This window comes from Hyperoodon ampullatus, assembly GCF_949752795.1.
Source record: "Hyperoodon ampullatus genome assembly, chromosome: 15".
In the NCBI taxonomy this organism is placed as follows: Eukaryota; Metazoa; Chordata; class Mammalia; order Artiodactyla; family Ziphiidae; genus Hyperoodon; species Hyperoodon ampullatus.
Genome location: NC_136928.1, coordinates 40,610,387 through 40,622,667, shown reverse-complemented (window position 1 = coordinate 40,622,667; position 12,281 = coordinate 40,610,387). Strand labels below are relative to the sequence as shown.

The 12,281-nt window shown below is 34.5% G+C and overlaps 1 protein-coding gene across 3 annotated transcripts in view; it reads left to right on the top strand.

The window, feature by feature from the left end:
• Nucleotides 1-12,281, top strand: part of VRK2 (VRK serine/threonine kinase 2) — a 99,195-nt gene that overhangs the window by 37,455 nt on the left and 49,459 nt on the right. For all 3 annotated transcript variants that reach the window (XM_079720924.1, XM_079720925.1, XM_079720923.1), the window contains exons 3-7: nucleotides 313-362; nucleotides 1,043-1,112; nucleotides 2,961-3,048; nucleotides 5,160-5,265; nucleotides 6,469-6,561. In XM_079720924.1, coding sequence (XP_079577050.1) covers nucleotides 313-362; nucleotides 1,043-1,112; nucleotides 2,961-3,048; nucleotides 5,160-5,265; nucleotides 6,469-6,561 — 407 coding nt within the window. The remainder of the gene's footprint in view (nucleotides 1-312; nucleotides 363-1,042; nucleotides 1,113-2,960; nucleotides 3,049-5,159; nucleotides 5,266-6,468; nucleotides 6,562-12,281) is intronic.

Below are 12,281 nucleotides of genomic sequence, written 5' to 3'. Positions count from 1 at the left end.
CTATATATCTAGAAAATAGGTTCCCCTACATTTGGATCTATGTGATTGATATAATCTGTTGGTTTCCATGTTTGAATGTTTGAGTATGGTTTATGGTAAAGAGTGTGGGCTGTGGTGTCAGATTTGAGTTTCAATCCCCAATCTGCTGCTACTTAGTGAACAAATTATTCAACTTGTTAAACCTTAGAAGCATCTTGTATAAAATGGAGGTGATACTTACCATAAGAGGTTCTTAGTCCAGTGTCTGGGATATAGTAGGCATTCAGTAATTGGGAACAACTATTGTTTTCCTCACTGTCTTTTGTTCTGCAGCTTTCCCCATAAAAAACCCAGATAAAGATGCAAGACATGTAATAAAAGTGGTAAGTATTGCTCTTAAATTTGTGTTTCACATATATTTGACATTTTTATCTTGTGCTTTATTCATTTCATTTTTGTAAAAATGTTTCTCACCTTAGTTTTCATAATTTTAATTAACAATACATCTAATATTATAATTTTCACATTATTAAAATGTAAAGACTGGAGAATTTTGTTCTTCTGCATTGACATTTATCATCCTTGTATCTTATCTAGCTCTCTGTCTTCTGCCTTTCTTTTCCTCTCTGCTCTAGATGATAAAGTCCTTAAAGGCAGGAATGAGGTTTTATTTTTGTTTGTATCCCCTGTGGCTGGTACTATGAACAAAATATTGTAGACACTCAGTAAAGGTTCATGTATGAATGAACCACCAGGGTAGTTTGCAGTGTACCCACCCTGTTATACATGTTAGTATACATTGAGTGTCTGTGTACGTGTACAGTTCTCAGTGTTTTTAGTAAGTTCTTTCCATAAGAAGACTACTTTCATGTCTAAGACTGTATAGAGATAGCATTACAAAATGTTAAAAATGAGGTTCTTTGTTTATTTAGTGCTTTTCTGAGATTTTTGTGATTCAAGTACTATTATATATTACATATGTATATTCATTTTCACAGTTGAAATACTAATTCCATCTTTAACTTTTTTTTCTAATAAAATTAACTGTTCTTTCCTTTTATAGGAATATCAAGAAAATGGCCCATTATTTTCAGAACTTAAATTTTATCAAAGAGCAGCCAAAAAAGACTGTAGTAAGTAAAATTAGCAAAGTAAGCTACTTCCATATGTATGTTTGCTAAAGTGGCTGTTAATATTTTTGTCTTTTTCTGGCCTTATGGAAAATTCTTTTCAATTAGGAATTTTTATTGTAAAATGATACAGTTATTGTTACATAAAAACAAAACACATGGTATACAAATCTTGATATTATATACATAATTGGTTATATATTTCAGTCAAAGTTATTTCTGTTACTTTACATAAAATGTTGGATTGTTGATCTAAGCTACCAAGAGTTCTCTAGGTATAAAAGATAGTAAAATGAAATTGTTTCTTTCACAAAAAACCATTTGGATAAAAAGGATATAAGAAAAAGACAATAAAATGGGCAGTAGATTATAAAGAAAAGGAATGACCATAGAATAGATTCGGGCATAGTGTATGGAAATGATTAAACATTAAGATGATTTAGAAAATACGTTTAAAATGTTAAATATTTGTATGTTGAGTAATTAATTGGAGCTGGATATCAGATGTAAGAACTATCAGTTAGAGGATTGGAATATGAAATATATATGAGCAGAGCTAAGAAGAAAAAAAACATGTTATAAATACTGTATGATATAGATGGACTAGTAAAGCTTAAAGGAAATTGATATGAGTATAATTAAGGTCCTTTACATTATGTTTAGGAAAGAGAATGATGAGTCTAACCTCAATAGTTAACTTTGTTTTCTTTAACGAAACCTTCTGAGCATTAAGACTATAGTCTTTACTAACTGCTTAAACTATGTCAGAGTGACAAACAGAATCCATTAAACTTCATTGCTTATCAGTAGAGCTGTCTTAAACATTAAGCATGTATGGTAGAAAAATGAAAAATTAAATAAGCTGCCTGATTATTTAAGTGGATTTGATTTTTTTAAACAAAATTTAATCAAAACAGTTTCAGTACAACAGTTTCAGAGTAAGATGATTTTTCTGCCTAACTTTTATTTATTTATTTATTTTGACTACTGTGGCTTTAGACTTTTAGTAATACAGAAGAAAAAGCTGTCTTTCTACTGATCCTTTGGTGGTTAACATTTTATATTTAAAAATTTAACAAACATATAAGGGAATTAATTTTTTTAATGAATAGAAACATTTGTGTAAATGATATCAATGCATTTTATGACTGCTATTTTTGTTTTTTTTTTTGTTTTTTTTTTTTTTTTTTTTTTTTTTTTTTTTTTTTTTGCGGTACATGGGCCTCTCACTGTTGTGGCCTCTCCCATTGCGGAGCAGAGGCTCCGGACGCGCAGGCTCAGCAGCCATGGCTCACGGGCCCAGCCGCTCCGCGGCATGTGGGATCTTCCCAGACCAGGGCACGAACCCGTGTCCCCTGCATCGGCAGGCGGACTCTTAACCACTGCGCCACCAGGGAAGCCCTGTTTTTGTTTTTTATTGCATATTTTATTTTTTATATTAAAAATTTTTTTTTGTAGTATAGTGGATTTACAATGTTGTGTTAGTTTTTGCTATACAGCAAAGTGAATCATATATACATATATATATTATATATATATCCACTCTTTTTTAGATTCTTTTCCCATATAGGTCATTACAGAGTATTGAGTAGAGTGACTACGACTATTTTTGTTTCGGTTATAACTGATTTAAAATTTTAAAATGTTAGAAATCTGTGTATGTTTTTATGTTAATTATAGTGATAAATAGAATTTGCAACTATGAGCTAGATATATTTGATTTTTAAAAAATGTTTTTAGGAAGGTCTAATTTCTATTTAAGTTAGCTAAATAAGTTTAAGCATCTACGCAAAAGTAAGAAATACCTTTCTAAAAAGTATACCTTATTTCCTGTGAAATTTGTCTTTGCAGTCAAAAAATGGATAGAACTCAAACAGCTTGATTATTTAGGAATTCCTCAGTTTTATGGATCTGGTATTACTGAATTCAAGGGAAAAAGGTAAAATGGAATTATTATAATCAAATATTGTCCTGTAACTATTTCTCATGTGGTCTATTAGTTATTTATTGCTAAATGACCTAAAATGTGGTGGCTTATAATGACAAACTAATATTATCTTAGTTTCTGTGGGTCAGTTATCTATGTATAAATGGCTTCCCTAGATGGTTCTTGCTCAGGACTTCTCATGAGGATATAGTCAGATGTCTTTTGGGCTGTAGTCTTCTCAAGGCTCGACTGGGGAAGGATCTGCTTTCAAAATCACTCATGTGGCTATTGGCAGGCCTAAGAGGATCAGCTTTTAAATTCTCTCACATGATTGTGGGCAGGCCTCACTTCCTCACCATGTAGGTCTCTCCAGAGGGTGCCTGAGTGTCATAAAGGCATGGCAGCTGGCTTGCAGTAATTGAAAGAGAGAGAGAAGGAGAAAGAGCACACACAAGAGCATGCATCCAAAAAGAAAGTCACAGTCCTTTTATAATCTAATTTTAGACGTGATAGCCCATCATTTCTATTGTATTCTCTCTGCTAGAAGCAAGTCATTAAGTCTACCCCATATTCAAGAGAGGAGATCTAATTAAACTCCATCTCTTGAGGAGAGGCACAACCAAAAATTTGTAGAAATATTTTTTTTTTTTTTTTTTTTTTAAACCTTGAATATTTATGGATAAGTCTTTGTAAGGACATATGCTTTCCTATCTCTTGGTAAATACCTAGAAGTGGAATGGCTGGATCATATGTTAGGCATAGGTTTAAGTTTTTAAAATCCAAAGTGGTTGTACCATTTTACATTCTCTCCAGTGGTGTGTGAGAGTTCTGGTTACTTCACATCCTTTCCAACACCTAATACAGTCAGCCTTTTTAGTTTTTGACTGGTTTTAGTGGGTGTGTCATGGGGGCATATCTCATTGTGATTTTTTTTTTTTTTTTTTTTTGGCGGTACGCGGGCCTCTCACTGTTGTGGCCTCTCGCATTGCAGAGCACAGGCTCCGGACACGCAGGCTCAGCGGCCATGGCTCATGGGCCCAGCCGCTCCGCGGCATGTGGGATCTTCCCGGACCGGGGCACGAACCTGCGTCCCCTGCATCGGCAGGCAGACTCTCAACCACTGCGCCACCAGGGAAGCCCTGTAGAAATATTTTTAAACTCACCAAACATGGCTAGTTATCACATATAAATAATTAATTGTAGTGATTTTTTTTAAAAATGTCATTTGTTAGGTACCCATTTTGTTCTTTCAGTAGCCTTTTAAGATAGGTGATAATATTTCTTTTCCTAGGTGAGAAAATAGGCTCAGAGGTCAGTGCTTTGCCTAAATGGTCTTTAAATGCTATAAATTTTTAAAAAAAGAACAAACAGTAATCTTGAAACAAAGTCAAGGGCTACCTATAGGGGAGTGAATGGCTGAGTAAACCATGGTACATCTATATCATGTAATACTATGCAGCCCATTAAAGGAATCAATTAGAGCTCTACCAGTTGATTTGGAAGGATTTCAATGAGATATTATTGAAAAATGTATGATGCAGAAAAGTTCATATAATTAGATTGCATTTTGTCAAAAAAAAATTCCTGTATGTATTTGTGTGTGTGTATACATAGATAGATATAGAATAGGGGAAGATATGAAGGGAAGAAAAGGGGCGGGGAGAGGTCCCAAACAGAAAAGAAAAGGAAGACGTACATTTAGGAAAACACATATTTATAAATATATAGAGAAAGTAAATATGATTTTTTAAGGCCAAGAAACAAATATAAATAAAATTTTCTGTATGGAAAAATAATTGCTCCAGGCCATATGGCAAGAAGGTGATGGAGTCAAAATGAATTAAGTTCAAGACTAATTTGGAAAGACTTCTCTTTTCCTGTTCTAAGACAGTGTGAGTGGTTCAGCACAGAGTGCTCTTCTACTCAAAAACTAACTGCAAAGTAAATACTTAGTATGTTTCTGGAAAAGAACAGCAATATAACGTACATTCATTCTCTAATGGTTCAGATTGCATCATTCTTTATTGTTAAGTTGGGGGTATTTTTCCATTGTTTCAAATTCATAAATGGACAGTTTCGTCATTGCTATTTTAACATCTCCTTTTGACTTCTCCTTCTTATAGTTACAGATTTATGGTAATGGAAAGACTGGGAATAGATTTGCAGAAGATCTCAGACCAGAATGGTACTTTTAAAAAGTCAACTGTCCTGCAGCTAGGTATCCGAATGGTAAGAAAGAATGACTTATTTCCCATGCTCCATTTTCAGATTATTTACTTGTTACAACATACAAATTGTTGCCCTTTGTGGAATTATCAGAGAATGAAGGATTATTGCCCTAGAAATGTCAGTTATTGAGCGTAGATACTATTTTGGTGAAATTGATAACAGTGGGCTCTGTAAGTGACAGAATGTGCTGTGTTTGGCACTACAAACTCAATTAGGCTTTGGTTCTACAGTCTGAATTTTTTTTTTTTCTCACAGCTTTGTTTTACATATCAGAACAAGCTTGCATTGCTATAAGAATAACCTCTCTTTTGTCAGTTATATTTATAACAATGCAAAGTATGGCAAAATATTTTATTTTCCATACTACACATGTGGTGGTAAGGGGGTGCTATAAAGTTTTTATTATGAGTTTGGGATGGTGGCAGTAATTAGTGTGGCAATGAATAATATATACTTTGCCAAATAAGAAGCAATGAAATCTTAATAGCACCCATGCACACATTTTGTTTATACCACGTATTCGTCTTATCTTGTTTGTGTTTGGTTTGCCTAAGCTCCATTTTATTTTTTCCACTTTAGATAGAATGCGACTACTCATGCCAGGTTGGGATGTGGCAAACAGAACTCATTAATTTTCCCATCCATCCTCTAGCCAGCCAACAAATGTTTATTGAGCACTAGGCGTAGGTAACATGCAAGTCTCAAGGGTTTCAGAGATGAAGCATAGGTGTTTTCTGTTACTCTACAGAGGGAGAATGCCTTTCTCTGTGATCATGGACGTGGGATTTTGTTCTGGGAGCCCCAAAACCTTCTTTATAATTATTGCTTGGGCGAGGGATTGTTGAGTGGGCGTCATGATTATTTCACTTTAGGTCTCTGATTTTATCATAATTTTCCTCTTTGCACAGTGTGATTTGGGCACCTTGCTGTCAGGAACATAGGCATTGTTGAGTCTTGGCTTCCTCTCTATCAGAGGTGCATTTAAAACACTTGATATTTGAAGATCCTTTTATTCACCTTTTTCCCAGGATGAGCGACCAGCACATGTGATAATTTTAGAATAGATAAATGCATAATTGTGAAATACATCATTTTGTCATTGTTAATGTGAAAAAAATACATGTTATTCTCTATTCACAATGTTCAGGTTGATCTGGAGTTCTAAATAGACATCAGTATAACCTTATATATTTCTTTTCACAGTTGGATGTACTGGAATATATACATGAAAATGAATATGTTCATGCTGATATAAAAGCAGCGAATCTACTTTTGGGTTACAGAAATCCACATCAGGTAAATACAGTATTAAGCTTTTGCCTTCAGTAAGGATCCTCAAAGTACCATACTGAGACATTCAAAAAACAAACTCCTAACAGGCAAAAGTTTGCAAATGAGGACTTAACATGATGAGTGTTGTAATTTATCCTATCTTGCTTATCTAATTTAATGCACTAAACTGATAAGTGATTAGGATGAGGAAGCTGAGACTGGGGGCGGGGGGGTAAATAATTTATTAATGGACATATAATGGCTGAGCAGGGATTTGAACTTCTGAGCAAATATAAACAAAAACCATCAAAATGCAATGAGAGGGCTTCCCTGGTGGCGCAGTGGTTGAGAGTCCACCTGCCGATGCAGGGGACACGGGTTTGTGCCCCGGTCCGGGAAGATCCCACATGCACGGAGCGGCTAGGTCCGTGAGCCTTAGCTGCTGAGCCTGTGCATCCAGAGCCTGTGCTCCGCAACGGGAGAGGCCACAACAGTGAGAGGCCCGCGTACCGCAAAAAAAAAAAAAAATGCAATGAGAGAAGGGATGGATTTATGCAGAGGAAAAAAAAAGGCTGTCACCTTAGTTCTTCCACTGTATAAACAATTAAGTTTTAAACAGAGCAGCATTGCCGATACAACTTTTTGTGATGATGGAAATGTCCTGTAGGTTACTGTCCAGTATGGGAGCCATTAGCCACATGTGGCTGTTAAGCACTGGCCATGTGGATAGTACAATACCAAATGCTGGTGAAGATATGGAGCAACAGGAACTCTCATTCATTGCTGGTGATATGGCCACTGTGGAAGACAGTTTGGCAGTTTCTTACAAAACTGAACATACTCTAACATATGATTTGGCAGTTAAATTCCTTGGTATTTACCCAAAGGAGTTGAAAACTTATATCCACAGAAGTACCTACACACAGATGTTTATAGCAGCTTTATTCATAGTTGCCAAAACTTGAATAAAGATATCCTTTAATAGTTAAATAAACTGTGGTTCATCTGAACAACGCAATAGTACTCTACATTAAAAAGAAATGAGCAGTTAAGACATGAAAAGACATGAAGGAAGCTACATGCATATTACTAACTGAAAATCTGTATAATTCTAATTAAATAACTTTTGGAACAGGCAAAAATATGAAGGTGCTAAAAACATCAGTGATTGCCAAGAGTTAGAGAGAAGGGAGGGGTGAATCGGTGGAGTACAGAGGACTTTGAGGGAAGTGTGTCAAAAGCCATAGAATGTTTAACACCACAAGTGGACCCTAACGTAATCTGTTGACTTTTGGTGATAATGACGTATTGGTGTAGGTTCATCTGTTGTAACAGATGTAATACCATGGTGTGGGATGTTGATAGTGTGCGAGGCTATATTTGGGAGGAGGGGAGAGTGGTGTATGAGAACTTACTGTACCTTCCACTCAGTTTTACCTAAATTGCTCTACATTTAGTAAAATTGAATTTGAAACTGCTCTAAAAAATAGTCTTAAATAATGAGACTTGTGTGACCTAAGAACTGAATTTTAAATTTAACTTAATTCTAATTAATATTTTTTTCATCTTACTTTCTTCCCCAGCTTTATTGAGGTTTAGTTGACAAAAATTGCATATGTTTAGGTTGTACAACATGATTTATTTAAGGTATACAAAGTGATGATTTATTATACTATATATTGTGAAGTGATTAATCAAGTTAACACATTGATCACTTCACATAGTTACCTTCTGTTTTGTTTTGTGGTGAGAACACTTAAGACCTACTCTTAGCAAATTTGAAGTTTACAGCATTATTAACTATAGTCACCATATTGGGCATTAGATCCCCAGAACTTATTCATCTTCTAACTAAAAGTTTGTACCCTTTGACCAGCATCTCCCCATTTCTTCCACACCCCAGCCCCTGGTACCACTGTTCTATACTCTGATTTATAAGTTTCACTTTTGTATATGCCACATATAACTGAGATCATACAGTATTTGTCTTTCAGTGTGTCTTGGTTTATTTCACTCAGCATAATATCCTCTAGCATAATGTCCTCTAGGTTCACCCATGTTGTTGCAAGTGGCATATTTCTTTCTTTTTTATGACTGAATAATACTCCATGGCATATATATACCACATTTTCTTTATCCATTTATCCATCAGCAGACACTAAGGTCATTTATGTATCTTGGCTATTTTAATAATGCTGCAGTAACATGGGAATACAGATATCTCTTCAAGATAATGATTTCTTTTCCATTAGATATATACCCAGAAGTGGATTGCTGGATCATATGGTAGTTCAATTTTTAATGTTTTTTTTTTTTTTTTTTGAGGAACCTCCATACAGTTTTCCATAATGACTGTACCAACTTACATTCCCACCAACAGCATACAAGGGCTCCCTTTTCTCCCATACCCTCACCAACACTTGTTATCTCTAATAGCCATTCTAACAGTTGTGAGGTGTTGTTTCATTGTGGTTTTAATTTTTCATTTCCCTGATGATTAATAATGTTGAGCACTTTTTCATATACTAGTTGGCCATTTGTATGTCTTCTTTGGAAAAGTGTCTCTTTAGGTTCTTTGCCCATTTTTGAATTGGGTTATTTTGTCTTGCAAGTGAGTTATATGAGTTCTTATGTATTTCAGATATTAACCCCTTATCAGATATGTAGTCTGCAAGTATTTTCTCCCATCCCATAGGTTGCCTTTTCATTTTGTTGATGGTTTCCTTGGTTGTGCAGAATCATTTTAGTTTGATGTAGTCCTACTTGTTTATTTTTGGTTTTGTTACCTATGCTTTTGGTTTCAATTGCAAAAAATAATTGCCAAGGCCGGTGCTCAAGGGTTAGAAGAATTAACATTATTAAAATGTCTGTACTACCCAAAGCAATCTACAGATTCAATGGAATTCCTACCAAAATTCCAATGGCATTTTTCACAGAAATAAAAAACCAATCCTAAAATGTGTATGGAACCACAAAAGACCCTGAATAGCCAAAGCAATCTTGAGAAAGAACAAAGCTGGAGGCATTACACATCCTGAATCAAACTATATTACAATGCTATAGTAATCAAAGCAGTATGCTATTGGCATAAAAACAGACATAGCCCAGTGGAACAGAATAGAGAGCCATGCATATACAATCAACTAATTTTTGACAGGGGTGCCAAGAATATTCAATGGGGCAAAGATAGTTTCATCAGTAAATGGTGGTGGGAAACTGGGATATACGCATGCAAAAGAATGAAATTGGACTCTTATACCATACACAAAAATAAACTCAAAATGGATTAAAGACTTAAATGGAAGACCTGAAACCATACAACTAGAAGAAACCTAGGAAAAAAGCTTAATTTTGGGCTTCCCTGGTGGCGCAGTGGTTGAGAATCTGCCTGCTAATGCAGGGGACATGGGTTCGAGCCCTGGTCTGGGAGGATCCCACATGCCGCAGAGCAACTAGGCCTGTGAGCCACAACTACTGAGCCTGCGCCTCTGGAGCCTGTGCTCCACAACAAGAGAGGCAGCAATAGTGAGAGGCCCACGCACCGCAATGAAGAGTGGCCCCCGCTTGCCACAACTAGAGAAAGCCCTTGCACAGAAATGAAGACCCAACACAGCAAAAATAAATAAATAAATAAATAAACTCCTACCCCCAATATCTTCTTTTTAAAAAAAAAGCTTAATTTTAATTGGTTTACATTTACAAAACCACATGTGGCTGGTAGCCACTGTATCAACAGAGATTTAAAGAGTTAAAAAATTGGGTTTATAAATAATTAGAAAACATTTAACTGAATATTTAACTGAACTGTACATGAGGAAAGAAATTTCTAAATAAAAATACCCCCAAAATCATAGAAAATATTGTGAAATTTCAAATTTTAAGATATCTGTATATTAAAAAAATTGAAAAATGAAAGGCAAGTGAAAATCTGGGAAGTATATTTATGACAAATATTTTAGGATATATAGCAAGCTTTAAGAAAATTAATATGAAAAACACCAAGTAATTTCTTAAAACAATGATTAAAAAGAATGAGCAGAAAAGAAATATGACTACCTGAGGAATAAATGAAAAAAAGTTCACCATCACTAAAAACTAAGAGATATGCAGATCAAAACAGTGAGGCAACATTTTAAAAGAACTTATCAAATAGGAAAAGTCTAAAATAATAATCTGATGATATTGAGGCTGATGAGGGTGCAGACACTTGTAGAATGCCAGTGGGAATGTAAATTAAATGGGAGTAGTAGAAGAAATTAAGTTAATGGAAGGGCAATTTGGAAATATATATTAAAAGCCTTTAAATGTCTGCATACTTTTTTAAGGTTAGGTTTATTGACGTATAATTTACAAACAGTAAAATTCGTCCTTTTAAATGTATAATTTGATGTGTTTTGACACATGTATATCGTATAACCTCTACTATAATCAAGACAGAGCATTTCTATCATCCTCAGAAATTCTCTCAGTTAGTCCCCTTTTCTCACCCTGAGGAAATGATTTCTGCCCCTATTTTTTTTTTTTGCATTTTTAGGGATGTCTGGCTTCCTTTACTTAGCATAATATTTCTGAGATTTATCCATGCTGTAGTTCATTCCTCTTTAATGATAGGTAGTAGTCCATTGGAAACTACTGCAGTTTCTTTATCTGTTTACCTCTGGATAGATAGTTGTGTTGTTTCCAGTTTTTGACCATTACGAATGAAGATGTATAAACATTCACGTACAGGTTTTTGTATAGGTATATATTTTAACTTCTTCCGGGCAAATAACTAGGAGTGGAATTTCCGGATTGTGTGGAAGTGTACGTTTAACTTTAAAAGAAACAGCCACACTGTTTTCCAGAGTGATTGTACCATTATACCTTCCCACCAGCAACGTGGATAATTCCAGTTGCCCCATATCTTGCCACCACTTGGTTTCATTAGTTTTAAACATATAAGCCATTATAGTAGATGTGTAGTTATATCTAGTAGTAGGTTTTTTAAAAGTTGTTTTATTTATCCCACATGAAGTGGGAGCATAAATCCAGGCATTGTATTCCCTCATTGCTGTAAGTAAAAAGGATCAGTTTTTAAATTTTATTTATTTATTGTGAATTGTCTGCTCATGTCTTTTGCCCATTTTTCTAACTTTTTTTTGTTTTTATTCCTTGATTTTGAAGAGTTCTTTAGATATGAATTATATTAGCCATTAATCTATTACATATTTTGCAGATATTTTCTCCCAATTTGACTTTTCTTCTTTGATTATACTTGTGTTGTTTTATTGTCATGTAGAAGATGAATTTTAAAATTTTTAATGTCAGATTTATCAGTCTTTCATTTACTATGGATATTGAGTCATGGTTAGTAACCTTGTTCTACAGACAGGTGTATGAATTTTATTATATGATTTCATTCTTTACATTTAAATCTCTTTTTCACTTAGTTTATTCTTTTACATGACAGGAGGTATCAACCAAATTTTATCTTGTCCTAAATGATTTTCCAAGTTTTCAACAATATTTATTAAAAATAAAAAACTTTGCTTCAGTGATATTAGATGCCACCTTTATTATATACTAAATTTCCGTACATACTTGAATTTATTCATGTACTTTCCATTGAATCCTTCTGGTTTGACTGTCTATTTATGCTTCATTGCCATACTAGTGCATTAATTTCTGAGGCTTTGTAGTGTATTTTAATATCTGGTAGGGCTGGTAGTGCCTCATAGATTTTCTTTTTCAGTGAAATTCTAGCT